This window comes from Neltuma alba, unplaced genomic scaffold, assembly GCF_004799145.2.
Source record: "Neltuma alba isolate B1F8T4 unplaced genomic scaffold, ASM479914v2 tig00012565_pilon, whole genome shotgun sequence".
Classification (NCBI taxonomy): domain Eukaryota; kingdom Viridiplantae; phylum Streptophyta; class Magnoliopsida; order Fabales; family Fabaceae; genus Neltuma; species Neltuma alba.
The window spans coordinates 313,873-337,237 of record NW_021637020.1 but is presented as its reverse complement, the minus strand read 5'-3'; the positions used below and the strand labels follow the sequence as shown (position 1 = coordinate 337,237).

At 33.1% G+C, this 23,365-nt stretch overlaps 1 protein-coding gene across 1 annotated transcript; it reads right to left on the bottom strand.

The window, feature by feature from the left end:
- Nucleotides 1–875: 875 nt before the first annotated feature.
- Nucleotides 876–1,367, bottom strand: LOC114728700 (histone H4-like; the record flags this gene model as incomplete). Its single annotated transcript, XM_028915634.1, has 1 exon — nt 876–1,367. A coding segment is annotated over one exon (492 nt), but the record flags the coding sequence as incomplete, so codon positions are not given.
- Between the last annotated feature and the right edge of the window lie 21,998 nt (nt 1,368–23,365).

Sequence of the window (23,365 nt, the reverse complement as noted above, 5' to 3'; positions counted from 1 at the left end):
TTACAAATAACTAACTTAATTTAATTTTTTAATTTACTCAAATTAATCAACTAGCTTTTATATTTATAATCAGATGTATATTAAAGGCATATCTGTTGGCAGTTGAGTTGGTTTACTTATTTTTATTTTGTTGATGAAATTGGAAGAAATTGGACTACCTGTCAAACCAAGATTGATCGGAGAAAGAATGGTGAAGTACAGGATTAAGATCAAGCACACTGAGATGAAGGTGCATGCCGGGTGCAAGAAATCAAAGACTCAAGTCTTTCTAACATCTCATTAACTCACTTCAAGCATCTCGATAAAGATACGAATAGAGACAAGCATACACACTATTCATACTTGTGCTTTCACAATGCAGTCTTTAACAATGTTTGATTTAATCAAGGGGTTTTAATAATCCCTCCAAATCTCCGAGGATGATTTATAATTTGCTTCAATCAATGGTTTGTAATGCAAGGAAAATTGCAGTAGGCCAACTTCAAAACAAGTCTTGAGAAACGATCAACTAGAGATAAAAAGAACATTAATTAAAACTAGCAGCTCCTCAGAGTGGATTTCAATATTTGAAATCATTGCCCTCAGAAAGTACACAGCGCCACGGACAAAATCATTAGCGAGATAGAATTGGAAGTAAATCTAACAGTTATCGAGAACCAGCAACGCACTGAAATCTCTGATTCAAGAAGGGGACCTATTAACAACAAAAGAGACACCCAAGAAACAGACATAAAAACAGAAGCAATTTGAGCATACCGGGAGGCATTTCTAATTTCTGACTTCTAAGATAGTATTTCCAGTACATATTTGTGTTACATAGAGCTTTTTTCCGACACAAGATTCTTCCAATTGTTCATCTCCGCCGATAAATAATTTTAACCACCAAAATCATAGAGCATCCTTCCCTGCCTCTTAAGCGCATAAACCATATCCATGGCAGTAAGAGTCTTCCTCCTAGCGTGCTCAGTGTAAGTCACGGCATCGCGAATCATGTTTTCGGAGAAAATCTTCAACACACCTCTCGTCTCTTTGTAGATTAAACCACTTATTCTTTTAACGCCTCCTCTTCTCGCCATCCTTCGAATCGCAGTCTTCGTAATGCCTTGGATGTTATCATGGAGGACCTTACGATGCCTCTTTGCTCCTCTTTTACCCAGACCCTTGCCTTTTTTCCCACAAATAGACGTTTTCTCAGAATTTCTCAAAGGATCAGTGAAAGAAGGGAGGCAGATTTGAGATTTGAGAATTTTTGGGGTTTGCCTTCTGTGTTTGAGTAATGGGACATTATTTGCGCTTTTTGGGGTATATATTGAGGCGGGAAAGTCCAGATTTGAATCTCCCGCCGTTTCGCGTATTGATCGGTACCATTAGATCTATGATCGATTGAGAGCTCAAAATGACGATCCGTGCATATCGATATGGATGATTATGGAACGTCGATAGATAAGTTTCGACGGAGGAGATTGGCTTTTCGGCCAAGGTATGAATCCATCTATTTCTCTTATCTTGGCTTTGGCTATCTACGTGATGATAACCCGCACTTTTTTTTTTTGGGCAGCCTTTTTCTATGCTAATGTTATGTTTCATGGAGCATTTTGTCCTCTTTCTTTTTTCTTTTTTTTTTTTTAGGCTACAATAACGTAGATAGCCAAAGCCCCCCGCCCCTGGGGGAACTTCTATCCTGATTTCTTGCGTGGGGTTCTTAACCGTAATCATTTCATGGAGCATTTTGTCCTTCTTCTTTTTTTTTTGCGCTATGCATATTTATTTTTTTATTGGAAAGAATGTTTTCGAGATGATTAAGTACTCAATATGAATGCTTCTCTCAACAATTAAAATCTTATTTTGTCATGTTTTGTTCTATTAAGATTAGTCCTACTCTGTGCTATGATTACGGGACTAGTTTTAGTTAGTGCTCTAAATATAGATTGGAAGCTCAAATGTTATAGAATTTGGACCTTAATAACATTCAACCTTAAGTGGATCACGATCAGTCATTCTTCCTTATTAGAAGTGATAAAACGGGCTAAAAAGACCGCTTTCTGATGGGCTTTCATTTTACGAACCCACCCCGCTAAGGGTTGGGTGGATGGTTGGTGAGTTGACTCGCCGACCTTCATCTTTTTTAAAAAAATCTTTTTACATATATATTTAAAATTTTTAAATTAAATTATAAATTTTTATAAACCAAATATTTCTTATGTTTATATTGCCATATAATTATATAATTAAATTAGTTTCAAAAGTTGAAATATAAACATACAATTCATTGCTAATAGTTATTTTATTATTATAAAAATAGTAAAACAATAAAAAAAATGAAAAATCAAATTTAGAATCAAAGTTTCTAACAAAATACAAAATTATATGTAAATTAAGTGAAAATAATAAAACTTTTTTTATTAAAATAAAAATAAAAATTTTTAAAAAAGGGCGGGCTGGCTAGCCTACCAAAGCCGCAGGTTAGTAGGCTGTAGGTTGGCAGGTGCTAGCTTAAAAAAAATCATATCAAAATAGTCCCTATTTTTTTAATTCTATCCCTTAGTGCACTGGTCCTACTATGGTTACGCCTCCCACTGCTCCGAATCCCTCCTTGAAAACTAATATAATTTTTATATTTCAAATACAAAAAAAAAATTATTTAAATTTTAAAAATTGTATGTTATTTTTTAATATAGTATTAAATTGGTGCTAAATTGACATCTTAAGTTAAGTATAAACAAATATAATATTCCCATTTTTTTCAATCTTATTATAATGCCATCTCTTTTAAGATTTGGATGCAATGGAAATTATATATGATAATAATGTTGTGGATAAAACTTCAATTATGTTCCGAAATAAAAATAAAAGTTATTGTTGTTACAATCAAGTGATAATTAAAAATAATTAATAAAATAGTAAATGTATAATTGAGCAAATTAAAAAAGGATCTTGATTTTGGATCTTTGGAATTTCATTACTAAAGTCTGGAGGTTTAATTGCTAGCTTACCCCCAGCGACTTGTTTGACGTCATGCCACACACGCAATCCAAGAAATATATAACGTAACTGAACCTTAGAAAAATTAATGGTTTTAATTGTGAAGCGCCTGTGCTCATTCAAGACGTCATCCATGGCACTTTTGTAATTGAAATTCCATATAAAAAAAATTAAAAAGAAAGATCACATGTAGGTAAGGGACAAATGATTATGCTCGGATCAGAGCCCCATAATTTACAGAAGGCAAAATACGAAAGATGATCAGACTCGGGTAAATAAATATTCTCTTCAGTATTGGAACGGTTTCAAATAAAAAGTAGTTTCAAAGATAAGCAAAAAGAAAGGGAGAAAGAGGCAACAATCGAAGCTTTTGATTCCACACTAGCTATGTTATATATGTTCTGATTGGTTAGTTTAATATCTTTATTAGTAGTAATTAATAATGTTCCAATATATCATTATCATACTCAAAACCAAACACAAGTATGAAGCTTTCATGAAGATGCTTATTTATTTTTGACGAAGAAACTTGCCTTTGATGGAGGGATTACTTCGCACCTTCCTCCTACCTAACTAAATTGCTCATCGCCCTCCTTCCATGTCAATAAATGAAATTAAACCCCTCACGAGTCATGATTACACCACTCGAATCCTGTAACCAGCATCGATCATTTTTGTCTCGAGGGAATAGAATGACATAATGCTCCTCGCCTCATTTGTCAGATTTTTTTGGGTTATTATTATCAGTGTGTCCAAATTTAATATTATCTCCGATCCTAATTATAAAAGCCAGTTGACGAATTTGAGGAGATTAAGAAAGTAAGTTGAGTTAGTTATTTGTCCTAAATAAGTGTTGTCTTTTCTAAAATATCCATGCTAATAAAGTGTATTGACTAGAACTCTTATTATTAGAAGGGTTACTTTGAAAAAAATATATAAATATAAGAGACAAAGTAGATTGGGGTCTTATATTTAGGACCAAAATAAAAGTCAAACAAAATCTTATATTAAAGGCCTGCGGTAGTAGTCTATTTCAGCCACTTATTCTTCTCAGCATCTCCTCGTAGCATAATTTGGTCAATTGTTTCTCATCAAAAGTTGTTTTTGATAAAATTTAAAATATAAAAAGGATGTCCTTTAAAGGGATTAAGCTAAGGCACAATGTATCACAACAAAGTCCGTTCTTGTACGATCTCTAGTGTAATACTCTTCCGGTCCTTAATATAAAACCTATTTGACTAATTTGATTAGATTAAGAAAGTTAGGTAAGTTAGTTAATTATAAAAAATGTGACATATTTTTCCTAAAACATCATGATCATCTTTCTTAATACCTTTCTCCCTCTTCTACTTGATTATGGTTTAGGGAGTATCTATAGGGGTAATTTAGAGAAAATTGATAAATATGAGAAATGGGTCTTATATTTAGGATCAAAACCAACTCAATAATTAGGTCTTATATTAAAGACTGAAGGAGTATCATACTTCTTTTAGCTTAACCAATCACCGCTCATACCAGGCGCACCTGCCCTAGACGCGATCTCCCTCTCATGGGAAATTGGGAATCATAATAATTGATGGCAGAAAGTGGAAAAATGAGACCCATGAGAAATAATCCTTTTATTTTTATTTTTTTCCCCCCAACAAGAAATTCATCATTCATAGTAATAAAGCATTTATAAAGCCAGTCAAACCCAGCCAAACGGGCAAGATTTGTCCAATGAAGCTTTGACGACAAAATCAACAGCCAAATTTGCTTTCCTATAGGGGGCCGTCATTTGAGACTTATGAGAAATCTTTTCAATTTTTTTTATATATAATAACACATTTGCTTTTGGCAAGTACAAAAGAAAATTCCTCCATTGGGTCCAAAGGGAACTGTAGCTGTCGCTGCCTTTAATCGGGAAGTAGCTAGTAATGAATGTGTTTTTAAGAATCTGCATTCCCTGCTCATTCAATCAATGATGGGGAATGCTCGTCTCACAAACACTGTCGTCGGTGGGAGCTATTAGAAAATATTTAAACATGCTAAATATATTAAAAATTAATTTATAATACTAGATGTTACTAAAAAAAATACTTTGGATGCTGAATTCACTAAAAATTAATTAATTTAAAATACTGAATGTTACTAAAGAATACTTCAAAATACTAAATGCACTAAAAATTAATTAATTTAGGATAGTGGATGCAATTAGAAAAATACTCCCACACGTTGGATTCACTAAAAAATAATTAATTTTGGATACTAAGGGTTACTAAAAAAATATTTTAAGATATTAATGTATTAACATTTAATTAATTTTGGATACTGGGTAGTATTGAAAAAATATTTTAGAATAGTAAATACATTAAAAATTAATTAATTTAGAATACTGAGTGCTATTAAAAATAATTTTAGAATGCTAAATACAAGTTAATCCAAATAAATAAAAAATAAAATTAATAGAAATTATTAAAACGAAAAAGAAAAAGAGGGGGCGTCTCATCTCACCCCCAAAGGACAATGTTTGGGGGATGAGCACGTCATACTCAAAGATTCATTGAGCACGACATGCGGACCCATGTTTTTAATTTGGGGGAAGAGTGAGAGAGGGCTAGCCCACAAGGAAACTAGAAAACTACAAAATCTCACCGGCGATCATCATCGTCATCACCTCGTCAAATATCAAAATAGCAAACAACTATATACAAGTAGGTAGCTAGAGGCAGTGCGGGCCTGCTTCCCTTGTGTTTATGTTATGTATGATGCTATCTCAAAGCAAGCAGGTGATATATATTCTTCGATTGAAACTAGAATAATTGTCAGCACGTTCTCATTTTCTTTTAACAATAATGTTGAAGCCAATGGTTAAAAGACCGGGCAATCCGAAGGGTTGACCATTGTTGGTCCAACATGTTAACTTGAACTGAAAAATCGTTTTTACAGTTGACTCATGTTAAATAGAAATTGAGTCGTGATTAGCTGGAATGTGAAATTAGACCGGAAACCAGGAATAGTTTTGAAACAAAAACAGAATATTTTTTGGCTTCACGAATAAATACTAAAAGAATTCAAGAACTTATAAAAAAATTGACCCTCTCAAATGTCCAATATATTTTCAAATCATTTATGGTTATCTTGTGTTATTGTATTGATAATTAGATTTATTATGAATTTATCATATATACATTAAACTATTTTTTAATTAAATTTTTATTTAATTATTACATCATCAGTTCCACCAATAGTCTGACAAATTGAATCATGAGAACTATAAACCGCTGAACTTTTCGATTCAATGTCCAGTCTGGTTTTTAGAAGATTGGTTGAAAGCTGCTTGCGTGTTGCATCCACATCCCATTTTGACATGGTATGAAAACCCAACCCAGTTTGACAGGTTAGAAAAATGAACCACTTCCTTAGTCAATTTGGTTAAATGTTTTAGACTAGCTGATTGAGTTGGATTTAATATTTTTTTTCTTTTGCTACTAAGCCTAAAACGGCATCATTTTGAGTCTGAAAAAGAAAGAGAAGGTAGTGTTCCATTATATTTGTATTTTAGTAACTTTTTTTGTCAGATTAATGCCTTTCTATATCTAAATATTCTATTTACTTGTAAATTAATGCCTTGCATGTATATTTAAATATTGCTTTTTAGAGTTATATATAAATATTTTTATATATTTTTTAATTAAATTATATTCTTTTAAATGACTCCTAATTTTTGAGTCACTATAGGTTCAATGGTTGGTGTGATTTTTGGTACCCTGCATTTTGACAATCTTATTCCAGCCACTCCTCCTTGAGTCTCGTTAAAGCCCTAATTATTGCATATATTATATATACTTTTGATCCTTCTATGTTTTTTCATGTGGAAGAGGGATGATATTATACTACATTTTCAGATCAAAAGAACCCAACCGGCCAAGCCCTCTTCCCTTAGGGTATGTTTGGCTCAATGAGAGGAAGGGGAGGGGAAGGATTTTAATGGAGGGAAGGGGAGGGGAAGGGAGTGGAAGGATTTTAATATTATCTTGTTTGGATTTATAAAAAAAGAGGGGAGGGGAGGGAAAAATATTTTAATATGGACAATTTTGCTCTTATTTTATTTAAGGTGTGGGCATAATGGTCACAACATGACAAAATATGGGTATAATAGTCATAATATGACAAAATATTACCCTTTCCTTCCAAATCCTCCCAATTTTGGAGGGGAGGGGAAATTTTAAAAAAATTTCCCTCCTCTCCTAAAATTTGTGTGTTGCCAAACAAGGGGAAATGATTAAAACCCCTCCCCTTCCCTCCCCTCCCCCCCAAATCCCTCATACCAAACACACCCTTAGGGTATGTTTGGCTCAATGAGAGGAAGGGGAGGGGAGGGATTTTAATGGAGGGAAGGGGAGGGGAGGGGAGTGGAAGGATTTTAATATTATCTTGTTTGGATTTATAAAAAAAAAGGGGAGGGGAGGGAAAAATATTTTAATATGGATAATTTTGCTCTTATTTTATTTAAGGTGTGGGCATAATGGTCACAACATGACAAAATATAGACATAATAATCACAACATGACAAAATATAGGTATAATAGTCATAATATGACAAAATATTGCCCTTTCCCTCCAAATCTTCCCAATTTTGGAGGGGAGGTTGAGGAGGGGAGGGGAAAGGAAATTTTAAAAAATTTTCCCTCCCCTCCTAAAATTTGTGTGTTGCCAAACAAGGAAAAATAATTAAAATCCCTCCCCTTCCCTCCCCTCCCTCCCAAATCCCTCCCCTTCCCTCCCCTCCCTCCCAAATCCCTCATACCAAACACACCCTTACATTATATATATCCAAGTCAGTTGCACCCCACCTCACACTCCCCTTAACATCCTTTTCTGCTTTTCTCTGCTAGTTTCATTATCACCAATAGACAGCCAGCTATTGCTGGACCATCATTTTCTCTGATCTATGAGAAACTCCCTCTCTAGGTTTTTTCGCTGCTTCTTTGTTCCTCCAAATATTGCACCAATCCATGCATCACCACCCAGGTCAGAAATTTCTTTTAATTTTTTTCCAATATGCACTCAGTAATTTTTATTTTGACTAGTTTATATTTATTTATTGAAGGGCTTCGAACCGTGTTACATTACACACTGTTTATCCCTACCTTACTGGATTGCTGCTTGGTTTGATTGAAATAAAGTATCAAGGATCGAACAGAAACCTCTTCAAAGAACAAATGGTTACGATGATGTTTTTTCTGATATCAAAATTTGTCTACGTCATTTCCCGCTTGACTCTCCCATCAGATCAAACCAGTGATCATTACACTCTGGATTTTAAGGTTGTGGTGTGCCATATTTCTGGAACTATTGCATGTGAGCTGCTCTTGCTGGTTCTGCTCTCTCCAATCCAGTGCTTCATCATCAATCTGTCCTCACTTGTCCTCGTACTGGCCATATTCCTGTGCTACAGGCATCTATTGAAACTGCTCAGTGATCATGTTACAACACGAGGCATGGAAATTGACAATGGAGAGGAACAATCTGATGAGACCATAAACGTGGAAACTGAAATAACTTCCACTTCTTAATATGTGAAATAACTTGCACAGAGGGCACTCAAGATCTATTTTCAAGCTTTTATACCAGGTAGATATGGTATCCCTCCATTACGCTTGAAAAATTGCACCTGTGCATGTGTATGTTTCAAGCAGGTGGCACAATTATTAAATAACGTGGCTTTACATAAACTGATGATGAGTCACATACATTATGTATAACTTGTTATATTTCCCACCTGTTTGTTTTTGTTTTCCTGTTTGTTGTAATTTACAAGTTTTGACTTGCCTTTCGATGCCAAAGAAAAAGAAATAAACACCGATCACCGGGTTCAGGCCCTCCGGAACTTAGCCAATTGGAGAAGTAATATATGTTTTCAAAAACAAGGCCTCTTCTGAAAGCTTGACCTAATAATTTTCCATTCTTTATAAATATATAAATTTCACTTTCCTGTCTTCACCTATCATCCTCTTGTCATGATATAGGTAACTGAAAGAAAATCTATACATACATACATACATACATATATATATATATATATATATATAACACGCGCACAGAAAATGGCGTAGCACGTGTTGTTTCTTTTAACTGCTTCACGCTGGGGTTATGCTGGCCATTAAATCTGTTCTACACATGTTATGATGCTTAATGCATTACGAACTATGACAGACTTAATAAACCACTTTAAACGACTTGTTCTTTTTTTGATGAATAAAATCATTCACAAAACAAAACTAGCTACACAAACAGTTTCTAGCTCCGTGAGAGCCACAGCCACGATCTTCTTGAATGACATAACGCAGCTGGCTTGGAAGGCCACTGAAGATTTCCAGCTCCGTTTCCATCGAACAAGCAAACTTCACAAAGGCGTTGGCAGCAAAGTTCTTCTCCCTATCACAAACAGTTAAGTCAACAGTCCACTCTCGTTCGAGCATCATTTGAGATTCAAAAACAGTACTACCTCCGGTCCTAATTATAAGAGCCAGTTGACTAATTTGAGGAGATTAAAGAAGTAAGTTGAGTTAGTTATTTGTCCTAAATAGGTGTTAATCTTTTCTAAAATATCCTTGCTAATCAAGTGTATTGATTAGAACTATCATTATTAGAAGGGCTAATTTGAAAAAAAAAATGTATAAATATGAGAGACAAAGTGGATTAGGATCCTATATTTAAGATCAAAATAAAAGTCAAACAGAGTCTTATATTAAAGACCGGGAGTAGTATTATAATCAGGATGCTCCTCCTCTACACCCATGGTTACTGCGGTCACCGCTTCGACACAGTCCCCTTCTACCTCCAGTTCTCTGAACCCACATTCCCATGCAACCTTTAAGGCCCAAAGAATGCTCCAGATCTCAGTCGAGAGACCCGATCCAAATGGAACTTTATACATGAACCCACACAAAACCGCATCTTCATGGTTTCTCATAAGGCCACCGCAGCCACGCAAATTTAATCTAGCATCAAACGAGCCATCGACATTGAACTTGACCTTCCCTTCTTTCGGTAACACCCAAAGGACCACTAACCCCAGCAATGATCGCTCGCGTTGAAAGGGAAAAAAATACCTCAAACTTGGACCATTCCCATCCTCCAGAAGCGAATGTCACGTTGGCGACTCTCCATGCCTTCGCTTCCTCAGGTATAGCACGACATGCATGATCCTCAAACTTATCACCTTGAGAAAGCCTCCTATCTGACCAGAAATTAATCAACTGGCCAGAACCCAACTTGAAACCCACATTTTCTTCATGTATTCCAATTCAAATAAATACCAATCCAAGTCCTCTAGTTAGTTCTTCTCTTTTCCACCTTGGGAACGATATCATTACCACACTTATGTTTCTCCTGTAGGAACTTAACCCATAGCGCATCTCGCCGTTTCACAAGTCCCCATCCAAGCTTGATCATATATGCTTGATTCTTATCACTCGCCGGCCGGAAACCCAGACCACCTTCAATTTTACTACTACACACCTCCTTCCAAGAGATCAAGTGGGGCAGTCTACTAGACCCAGTGCTCCCCCAGAGGAAGTTCCTGCATTTCTTATCAATCTCCCGACAAGTAGTGCTTGGTAATGGAGTGGGTTGCATAGCGTAGCTCGGTATACTTGCCACCACAGCCGAGACCAAAGTATGTTGGCAGCGAAAGAGAGAGAATTAGCTTTCCAGCCAGAGAGACGTGTCTCCATCTTATCTAAGATAAACCGAAAGATATCTTTTGAAACCCTCTCATGAAACAATGACATTCCCAGGTACCGCCCCAGATCGAATGTAGGCTGAAAACCTAAGAAATCTCTCATTTCCTTACTTCTCACATGACCAACATTCTTTGAGAAATAAATTCTTGCCTTCAAAGCATTGACTTTTTTCCCCGAAACCATACAAAAGTCATTGAGAATAGCCTTAATAAGGTCAGCCTGCTCCATGTCTACCTCAGCTAAAAGAAAAATATCATCAGTAAAAAATAAATGAAAAATAGGAGTACCTCTTTTGTGGAGCTTAAAGGGACGCCATTTTCCCAGATCTAATTCACTTTGAATAAGATGACCCAATTTCTCCATAGCAATAACAAAAATGAGAAATAGGAGTACCTACTTTGTGAAGCTTAAAGGGACGCTATTCTCCCAGATCTACTTCACTCTGAATAAGATGACCCAATTTCTCCATAGCAATAACAAAGAGATATGGAGAGAAAGGATCTCCCTGACGAACATCATGAGTAGGCCGAAATTCATTAGCTCTTTCCCCATTTCAAAGTAGCCTCATGGATGGGCTAGAAACACAAGCCTCAATAACATCACATATGTATCGCGGGATCTGGAGATCCTTTAAACAACTTGTTCTTCTCTCTGGTTTCTGCTACATAGCGCGTCGTTTAAAAGTTATTTTTGATCTTTTTTTAAGCATTTGAGAGAGAAGAAGTTAATATAAGATTTGTATTTTATTGTAGATAATAATAATATTAAAAATTACCTCGATTTTATAATAGAGTTAATGTGTTTATTTGTTTTTATTGATATATGTGGAAATCAACGTACGCCACTGGCTTCTTTTCTGATAATATTTCCCTCCCCTCTTCCTACTGCTGCCGCACATTACAATTAATGAAATAATCAATCGAGGATAACTCTTTAAATGCATATTATCGAGGATATATAAATATATATAGCCACGTAACATACAGATACTCAGAACCCAAGAATATATGTCGCTGCCAGTACAATGTGAAGGCACATTATCGACGCTTTTTTTTATTTTTTACCAGAACACATTATCAGAGGAGGGGTCGCGGGCGCACGTGCGCACACAATACAATAAATATATTATATAGCCACGTAACATACAGATACTTCGAACCCAAGAATATATGCCGCTGCCAGTACAAGGTGGAGAACACATTATCGATGACGAACCATTTGATTGGAGGATATAAAAATTTATGCATTTTATTAATCAACGAAATAAAAATCAGAATACGTACCAACCAGAATGTTCATATAACTAGGTTTTAATGTTTACATATATACACACTACCTCTTATTTTTAATATAATATTTAATTTGTAGTTCAAATTAAACTCTACTAAGAATTGGAGGTGGTATTAATTAACTACAACTATAATTACAGATCAGGTCTTGTTTTTACTTATATTGTTCGATATTACTACCTTCGGTCTCCTAATTATAAGAGCTAGTTGATTAATTTGAAAGATTAAGGAAATAAGTTAGTTTAGTTATTTATAATATATAGGTGTTGTCTTTCATAAATATTCTTGTTAATCAAGTATATTATTAGAACTACTATTATTAGAAGGATTATCTTGAAAAAAAATGTATAAATATGAGAAATAAAGTGGATTGGGGTCTTATATTTAGGATCAAAATAAAATTCAAACGAGATCTTATATTAAGGACCGGAGGTTAGTATATAAGTAAATAAATTATAAAAATGGTGAAAGTTACATTTCTCTGAAAAATTAAAGTGACATAAGAGATTCATTAACATTCATACAAATATATTCCATTCAAAACCCTATGAATAGGATTATAATTTATTCGCCCAGTTGGTTGAATAATAGTTAAGATTCTTTTTGTCTGCTCCTTTTTTCCTCTGATTAACCTTACTCCTCGTTCTCATTCTTCTCCAATCTCCATATCATTGTCCGAATAAATTACACAATAATTCACAATGCTTGTCTATTCTTTCAATATTTTTTACTGCTGGATGGTTCATCCCACTCGCAAGGAATCATTTATTAATTCCATACCAGAGTGTTTTTTCTTTTTGGTTTTTATTTATTCGTCTGCTGCATGAGATAAGATAATTATATATAATGGGGGACTTCCCCAATTTTCCCTGAACTTATGACTTTTAAGCCGATTTTGGAAAAAAGTAATCGGACAGACAAAGTCTTTTCTTGTTTTTTGGGATGCAAGAGACAAAGTCATTTTTACTTTAGCATATAAGGCCCTTAGCCGGGTCCTCGCCTTTTTCCCTTTAGATATCCTTTTTAAAATAATAATTCAAACATATTCTTTTTGTCTTTGTTTTCAAAAATTGTTGTTGTAGAAAAAATCAAGAATAAAACCAAACAAGCCCTTAATGTTTATAAGTTAAACTTGTAAATATGAAATTCTTTGGGACCCATATTAGTTATTAAATGAAATTTGGAAATCTATTTGTATTTATTTTTCTTGCTTGAGACCACGAGACATTCATTTTCATTTATGGAATAATACATTTGCTTTTGGCAAGTTAAAAAAAGAAAAAAAACACTTCTCACTTTTTTTCCATTCTCCGTTACCTTTAATTTGGATTTAGGAAGTAATTAAGGTATTAATGCTTTTTCTCTTCGGATGAATGACTGAAGGCGAGAAAAGGCTCAGCCCCCAGGGAAACGAGAAAGCCCCAAACCTCATCATAATGCATTATAACCGCCTTCATCCACCATTGATATGATCGTTTATTTATTTATTTATTTATTATCTAATTCCTGTCAAATGGATCAAAATAGCAAACAAACTACTAGCAATTAACATCTTTCTTGCTTTATATTATTTTATAGCAACAAAGATGAAATCGTAGTTATTGTAAGGATTAAACAATACTTTTCATTATACATACTAGTAACCGTTTGATTCTTTATTTCATATAATAAATATACATAACAAAATAGTGATTTAATTAGATATTGGCCTATATATGGACATAGGTAAAATAAGCTATAACTATAATATTCACAGCATATCGGTTCTGTGTATTTCATATGTATCGGAACTCTCCTTTTGCGGGTGCTGCTTGCTTCGTGTTTTGTTTTGACTCATTCAATTTTGGGAGAAATATGCAAAGAAGAGAGGGGTTAATAGTAAATCTTTTCATTTTTTTATTTTTAATATAAAAATTAAATAAGTAATTTATTATTATCAATGAGTATATGGCGGGGTCATGAGCTTAATCACGTCAAAGTTTCCTGACCCTCAAAAGAATATCATGTATATGAAAGTCGAATTCGGTGTGCAGAGGAAAAAGAAGGGCAGGCAAAATTGCAAAAGAACTAGAGAAATGGTTGACACATAAAAAACTAGAGAAAAATGTTATTTAAGAAATGGGCAATGCACTGATGACTTGAACTGATATTGCAAAAGAGACAGAGTGCGTTTTACACTTTACTTTAAGCACATAATAACACTTGACTTCATCCCGTTTGTAGCCGCCAGATCATTATTATTTGGTTATAGAAAAGAATGAAATATAATTACTAAAAGTCTTATAATAAATAAATGACAAATTTCTTTGTACACTACTGCTCATGTATTATTAAAATTATTTTGGAAACTTACAGTGATTTTCCCAGTTTGTTCCTGTATTTGCTTGCCTTCGCGTTTTCTATGGTGGGAAGAAACTCATACGTACCCACACGTACACTTTACATTCTTTAAAAAACAAAAGGAGAAAGAGGTTTCACAGAACGGCGGCAAACAGAAAGTTTGCTGGTTCTAGCTCTAGCCCCGTCGCTGTGCCATAATGAACTTTTACTTTGTTTTGCCACTAACAAAGGGAGAACCTCATTTGAAAAGATAAATTCATTTCAATTCTTTAATTGAATTATTTTCAAATTCTTTTACTTAGCTATTTATACTATTTTATTGGTAATATTCATTATTTCAGTTTTTTTCTTTGTTTTTCAAATTTATTCTCTTTTACATTTCACTATTTTAGAAGTTAATTACAACTAGCCAATCACTTTCTTCTTTCTTTTTCTTGCGAACGAACCAAGAAAAAGGGAAGAATGACCGGCCCTTAGACGAGGCTAGGGTTGTTTTTAAAGAGGTTGGGATCTACATTATTTACCAACATTACTTTTAATGAGTATGTAATCTAAAATAAAAAATAATATTTTTAATTATTACTTTTTTTAAAACTAAGTAAAAATATGCCATAATGAACTTTTACTTTGTTTTGCCACTAACAAAGGGAGAACCTCATTTGAAAAGATAAATTCATTTCAATTCTTTAATTGAATTATTTTCAAATTCTTTTACTTAGCTATTTATACTATTTTATTGGTAATATTCATTATTTCAGTTTTTTCTTTGTTTTTCAAATTTATTCTCTTTTACATTTCACTATTTTAGAAGTTAATTACAACTAGCCAATCACTTTCTTCTTTCTTTTTCTTGCGAACGAACCAAGAAAAAGGGAAGAATGACCGGCCCTTAGACGAGGCTAGGGTTGTTTATAAAGAGGTTGGGATCTACATTATTTACCAACATTACTTTTAATGAGTATGTAATCTAAAATAAAAAAATAATATTTTTAATTATTACTTTTTTTAAAACTAAGTAAAAATATTAATCCTAGATCAGAAAGTATGAGTGTTGGCTAGAGAGAGACGTAAGATAAGACTTGTTGAGCTGCTACTGAAATCCTGTTTGGACGTTTAAAATCACTCATAAGCATATTGTACATAAATTGAGATAAAACTCTTCTTACTTACTTATTTCGTATTTCATAAATCACAATTAAAATAAGTTCTAAGTTTTTAAGGAGTGTTTTCCTATACTGTAGAAATACAAAAGAGAAAAAAGAGGAGAGGGAGAGGAAGCGGAGAATGAAAGAGAATGAGAGGATGATGACTTTTTTTTTTTAAAAAAAAAATAGGAGTATTTTGGTCTTTTCTCCAATATATCATAATTTATATTTAAGACTTGGTCTTTGATAGTAATTATATTAATTCAAGTACCCATTTGATAATTTTGAGAGTCTTTATTTGTGATTTTCCTTATTAACATTCAATCTTAAGTGTATCAGGACCAGTTGTTCTCCCTCACTGGTCCTACACCCGCTGCTCCTAATCCCTCCTTGAAACTAATATAATTTTTATATTTCAAATACAAATTTTAAATTTATTTAAATTTTAAAAATTGTATGTTATTTTCAAATATGGTATTAAATTGGTACCAAATTGACATCTTAAGTTAAGTATAAATAATCCATTGAGGTCAACCTTTGTTCAATAAAATAATGGACTGAATAGTAATAGTTTGGCTGAAGCATAAAATAAAATATGTTGCAATAATATATAAAATGAAAAAATGGTGTAATTAAATAATATCACATTCTAATTATAAAAAATTACAACATTTTAATTTTTAAATAAAAATAATGAAAAAAGTATGATAGACATTATAATTTTTTTTCCGATGGAGATGATAGACGTATAATAAATGCTTCAATTATGATGATTTTATCACATGCCAACCATATGGATATATTATATATAAAAAAAAGTAAAAAGAAAGATACCAACAGAATGATTATAAACAAATATAATATTCTAGTTGTTTCAATCTTATTATAATTCCAGCTCTTAATTTTTAGATTTGACTGCAATAGAAATTATATATGATAATAATGTTGTGGATTAAAAAGTTAAATTATGTTCTGAAACAAAAATAAAAGTTATTGTTGTTACTATCAAGTGATAATTAAAATAATAAATAAAATACTAACTGTATAATTGAACAAATTAAAAAAAAGGATCTTGATTTTGGATCTTTGAGTTTTGAATTTCATTACGAAAATCTGCAGGTTTAATCGCTAACTTACCCCCAGGCCCCAGGGACTTGTTTGACTTCATGCCACAGGCGCAATCCAAGAAATATATAACCTAACCAAACCTTGGAAAAATTAATGGTTTAATTGTGAAGCGTCTGTGCTCATTCAAGACGTCATCCATGGCACTTTTGCAATTGAAATCCCATATATCAAAAAAAAGAAAAAAAGAAAGGCCACATGTTTTTGTAAGGGACAAATGATTATGCTCATATCAGAGCCCCATAATTTACAGAAGGCAAAAAAAAGATGATCAGACTTGTGTAAATAAATACTCTCTTCAGTATTGGAAGGCATGGGTCGGTTTCAAATAACAAGTAGTTTTAAAGAGAAGCAAAAGAAAGGGAGAAAAATGCAACAATCGAAGCTTTTCATTCCCTCCTAGGTACGTCTATATGTTCTGACTGGCTAGTTTAATATCTTTATTAGTAGTAATTAATAATGTTCCAATATATCATTATAATACTCGAAACCAAACAAAGGTTTGAAGCTTTCATGAAGGTGCTTATTTATCTTGACGAAGAAACTTGCATTTGATGGAGGGATTACTTCGCTCCTGCCGCACGTACCTCTCCTCAGCATCTCCTCGTAGCACAATCAATTGTTTCTTATAAAAAGATGTTTTTGATAAAATTTAAATATAAAAAAGGATGTCCCTTAAAGGGGTCAAGCTAAGGCACAATGTATTGTAACAAAGTCATCTCCTGTACGATCTCTAATATTCTAATGGTCTTGATATGGTCTTGATTTGATTCAGATAGGCTTTTGATTAATATAATATCACGCTCCCTTTTAGCTTAACCAATCACCACTCATACTGAGCACACCTACCCTTGACGCGACTCCCTCTCATGGAAAATGAAAGGGAAGGGGAGTGGAGAGGCCGTTTTCCGAGACTTGGCATATATGTTTGACAGTAGAAAGTGGAAAAATGAAATTTAGGTATTTGTTTGTATTTATTTTTTTATTTGAGACTTATGAGAAATAATCCTTTTATGTTTATTTTTTTCCAACAAGAAATTCATCATTCATAGTAACAAAGCATTTACAAAGCCAATCAAACCCCATCAAGGCTTGTTTGATCAGCAGTAGAAAAAATAATTTATCTTCAATAATATAATAATTTTTAATTATTATAATCAGAAAAAATTATATTTACTGAATAAAATATATGTAAATTAAAAATTATAGTAATGTGAAAATTTTTGAACCAAATAATATTATATAATTAATTAGATGATATACTCTGCATAATTTTTGTAAATATAAAATTAAAAATATTATAAAACTATTAAAAATTATTTTCACTTAAAATAATATTAAAAATAAATAACTAAAAATTGATTGGGAAACACAAAAAATATATAGAAAAATATAAAAGCAGTATAAGGATAAAAATCTTTTAATTCCAAAATAATACTTTTGCATAAGTCATAAGTAAGTTTTAGGTATTTTTACAATTATACTTAAAAAAATAATTTTTAACTTATATTGCCAAACGCTTTGCCAAACGGGCTGTCAAACGGGTAAGGTTTGTCCAATAAAGCTTTGACAACTCAATCAACAGGCCAATTTGCTTTCCTATAGGAGGCCGTCATTTGAGACTTATGAGAAATCTTTTCATTTTTTTTTATTAATATATAATAACAGATTTGCTTTTGGCAGGTGCAAAAGAAGTTCCTCCATTGCGTCTAAAGGAACTGTAGCTGTCACTAGTCGCCACCCTTAATCAGGAAGTAACAATGAAAGTTATGTTCATGTTTTTAATTTGGGGGAGGAGTGGGAGAGGGCTTTCCTATAGGAGGCCGTCATTTGAGACTTATGAGAAATCTTTTCATTTTTTTTTATTAATATATAATAACAGATTTGCTTTTGGCAGGTGCAAAAGAAGTTCCTCCATTGCGTCTAAAGGGAACTGTAGCTGTCACTAGTCGCCACCCTTAATCAGGAAGTAACAATGAAAGTTATGTTCATGTTTTTAATTGGGGGGAGGAGTGGGAGAGGGCTAACCCACGATAAAACTAGGGGCTTGTTTGGTTTCTTATTTTGAAAACAATTTTTTGTTTTAAAAACATAAAGATAAAAAAAACTTTGTTGATAATTTGTTTTCAATAGATTGTTTTAAAAAAATACAAAAAAAGCAGCATATTTTTAAAAACTAAAAAACCAAAAAAACTGTTATATTTTTTTTGTTTTTACTTTTGTGTTTTTTATTTTTTGTTTTAAAAAATTTTAAGAAATCTTTTTTTCATCTCACTTACTATCTACCACTTATTATTACCAGCAAGAACTATCACCTACTAAGTATATTTTTTATGATTTTTTTTTTCAAATATATTTTTTAAAATTATTATCCAAACAAATTCTTTTGTGTTTTGTTTTCAAAACTTATTCTAATAAAAAATTTTATAAATTGTTTTGAAAACAGGAAAAGAGAGAAAAAAACAAACAGCCCAAGAAAACTACAAAATCTCACAGGCCATCATCATCACCACCACCACCTTACATGAATTTGATCATTATTTATCATGCAATTACCTCGCCAAATATCAAAATAGCAAAAAACTATATACAGTTAGTTAGAGGCGGTGCGGATCTGCTTGCCTCATGTTTATATTATGTATGATTCTATCTCAAAGCAAGCATGTGATATATGTATATCATTATGTGTGTGTGTGTGTGTGTGTGTGTGTGTCACATGCTTGGATTGAGATAGAATCATACATAATATAAACATAAGACAAGCAGACCCGCACTGCCTATATATATATATATATATATATATATTCTTCGACTATCTTGTCTGCTTTCATTTTCATTCATTCATCTGAGTCAACCAACTTGAATAATGTCAACACGTTCTCATTTTCTTTTGACAATAATGTTGCAATCGATGGTTAAAACTGAAAAATCGTTTTTACAGTTGAGTCATGTTAAATCGACATTGTGTCGTGATTAGCTAGAATGTGAAATTAGATCGGAAACCAGGAATAGTGTTGGGAAAAACCAGACGATTTTTTGGCTTCACAAAAATATGCTAAAAGAATTAAGAACCCGTAAAAAAAATTGACCCTCTCAAAGGTACTTCAGTACCTTTTTTTGCCGGATTAACGCCTTTCTATATATGAATATTCTATTTACTTGTAAATTAATGCCTTGTATGTTCAAATATGAATATTTTAATATATTTTTTAATTAAATTATATTATTCTAAATGCCATGCATTTTGACATTCTTATTCCAGCCACTCCTCCTTGAGTCTCTTTAAAGCCCTAATTTGACTGTAGATATTGTTTATACATTTGATCCCTCTATGTTTCTTCATGTGGAAAGGGGATAATATTGTACTACATTTTCAGATCCAAAAAGCCGAACCGGCCACGCTCTCTTCCCTTAGATTATATATATTCACGTCACTTGCGCCCCAGCTCGCATTCCCCTTAACATCCTTCTCTGCTGCTTTCATTAGCACCAGAAGACACGGCCAGCTATTGCTGGACCTTCATTTTCTCTTATCTATGTGGAATTCCCTCTTTAGGTTTTTTCGTTGCTTCTCTGTTCCTCCAAATATTGCACCGATTCATGTATCACTACCCAGGTCAGAATTTTCTATTATTTTTTTCTCAATATATTGCCGCTGCATGCATTCAGTAATTTTTATTTTGACTATTTTATATTTATTTATTGAAGGGCTTCGAACCGTGTTCCTTTACACACTGTTTATCCCTACCTCACTGGATTGCTGCTTACTTTGATTGAAATAAAGTACCAAGGATCGAACAGAAACCTCTTCAAAGAACAAATGGTTACGATGATGTTTTTTTCTGATATCGAAATTTATCTACGTCATTGCACGCTTAACTCTCCCATCAGATCAAACCAGTGATCATTACTCTCTGGATTTTAAGGTTGTGGTGTGCCATATTTCTGGAACTATTGCCTGTGAGCTTCTCTTGCTGGTTCTGGTCTCTCCAATCCAGTGCTTCATCATCAATTTGTCCTCACTTATCCTCGTACTGGCCATATTCCTGTGCTACGGGCATCTATTGAAACTGCTCAATAATCATGTTGCAAGACGAGGCATGGAAATTGACAGTGAAGAGGAACAATCTGACGAGACCATAAACGTGGAAAGTGAAGTAATACGTGAAATAACTTACACAGAGGGCACCCAAGATCTAGTTTTAAGCTTTTATGCCAGCTAGATATGGTATCCCCTCATTACGCTTGAAAAATTGCGTCTGTGCATGTGTAGATTTCAAGCAGCTGGCACAATTATTCATAACGTGGCCTTAAATAAACTGATGATGAGTCACGTACATTATGTATAACTTGTTGCATTTCCCACTTGTTTGTTTTTGTTTTCCTGTTTGTTGTAATTAACGAGTTTTGACTTGCCTTTCGATACCAAAGAAAAATAAATAAATAGCGATCACTGGGCTCAGGCCCTCCGGAACTTGGCCAATTGGAGAGATAATAGACGCTTCCAAAAACAAGGTCTCTTCTGAAATCTTGACCTAATAACATTCCATTATTTATAAATATAAAAACAAGGCCGCTTCTGAAATCTTCGTCTATTTTTTCATATAGTAATTTAAACGCACGCACATATAGGATAGGCAATTTATGTCTTCATCTATCATCCTCTTGTCATGACATAGGTAACTTAAAGGAAATATATATAGATATATTTATATAAGGACAGACAGAAAATAGCATAGCACGTATTGTTTCTTTTAACTACTTCATGTTGGGGTTATGGAAGAAAGTGATCAATATATGGGATGTGAATAATATAATATTGCTGGCCATTGAATCTGTTCTACACATGTTATGATGCTTAATGCATTACGAACTATGACTGACTTGATAAAGCACTTTAAACAACTTGTTATTCTCTCTGGTTTCTGCTACCTAGCGCGTCTTTTAAAAGTTATTTTTTATCTTTTCTTACGCATTTGAGAGAGAAGAAATTAACATAATATTTGTATTTCATTGTAGTTAATAATAATATTAAAAATTACTTCCATTTTATAACAAATTTAATGTATTTATTTGTTTTTATTGATATGTGTGTGAATTAGTTTGAAATAACTTATATATATGACCAAAATGAGCATATAGTGATAATTTTTGGATATGTGTATATAGTGATAGTTAGCTACCATGTACGCTATTTAATATAAGAGTTAAATAATTAACTAACTTGTGAATATTAAGAAAATTAAGTATTTAGTTATTTGTAACAAATATATATACATGTTGTCTTTTCTAAAATACTCTTGTTAATTATATGCATTAGAATGAAACCTTTTAATATATGTAATTGCCATAATGACTACTTTGGAGAAAAAATGAGATCAAATTAAATCTCTAATTAATTAACTCTTACATTTATGATCGAAGGTAATAATATATATTTATGTACACACATGCATTAAAACTTAGTTATATACTGCTGCTCAAAAAATTTGGTCCTTTATTAGTGCCTTTTTCCTCCTCCTCCCTCTCTTCCTTCCCCCTTCCCTCCTTCCTTCCCCCCACTGCGGTTTCATTCTCCGTCGTAAGAAATCCTATCTCTAGGCTATTCGTTGCTTCTTTGTCCCTTCAAATATTGGTCCAATCATTTTGTATAGTTTGCATATTTTTATTAACTTCTTTTGCATTCCTCAACCCTTTCCTATAATATATATTTGTTAAGGGCTTCAGATTTTATTCTGTTCCACATTATTTTGATCACTCGGCGGATTTGAAGCTTGTGGTGGTGTGCCGCAAAATTAATTAGCATGTTTACATTTAACTTCGACCACAAAATCACGTTGTACTATTTCTTGTTAGTTAACAGTTGTCACAGCGTTCATTTGGCGAGGGAGAAAGGCAAGTGACTGTAACGAAAGGTTTTTCCTCCCCTCCTTTTCTGGTATGGATAAGGGGAGCTTCGTCAAATCTTAGTCAATTTAAATACAAAAATTGGTCTAGTTAGTAAGAAGTCAGTTTATAGCCCACAAGATTATGAGTTCAAATCTTGTTGCCTATGTGAGGACTTTATTTGTGGATGATTTGTAAATACCTCTTTGTATGCGCTCTATGAGTCTGGAGGCATACATTGACCTTAGTAAGCCCCTGGAACCCAATTCATTTGAATTTTTTTTTTTTGCTGTGCATAGGTATTGTCCTATTAGAGACAATTTTATTCGAGACACTATCATACTCTAAATACAGATACTTCTTCAAACGAGGATTTAAACTTTAGTTTATTACGTGAAGGATTAGCCTTGGTAGACTTATCCTCCTCTTAGTGACTCGCCTAAACTTTTATATGCCATAAAAAAAAAAAGTTTGTTGGCCCACACATTCATTAAATTGGGCTGTGTAAAGTCGAGCCGGGCCCACTGCTTAGATGTCAAAGGGGTTCTGGGCCTTTTTTGTCTTTGCATTCATCCTTGGGGAAACGGAGAATAAACGTTTATATATATAAATCTAACATAGCCCAAATATTTCCCCCTCTTAATCTCCATGCCATTTCATTTTCCATTCTACCAAACAGGTTTCGGTAAAATATTTTTGTTTTCTTACCCACGCATGCCAAACATATTGTTGACCCATACCTATCTCTATTCTATTCTCATTTTTGTTCATGGTTTCATTCCATGAAATAAGAACTACCAATTAGGTTTAAATAATTGAAATCTTCACATTTCGATGAGCTCTAAGCTTTGTTTAATTTAATGTCAAT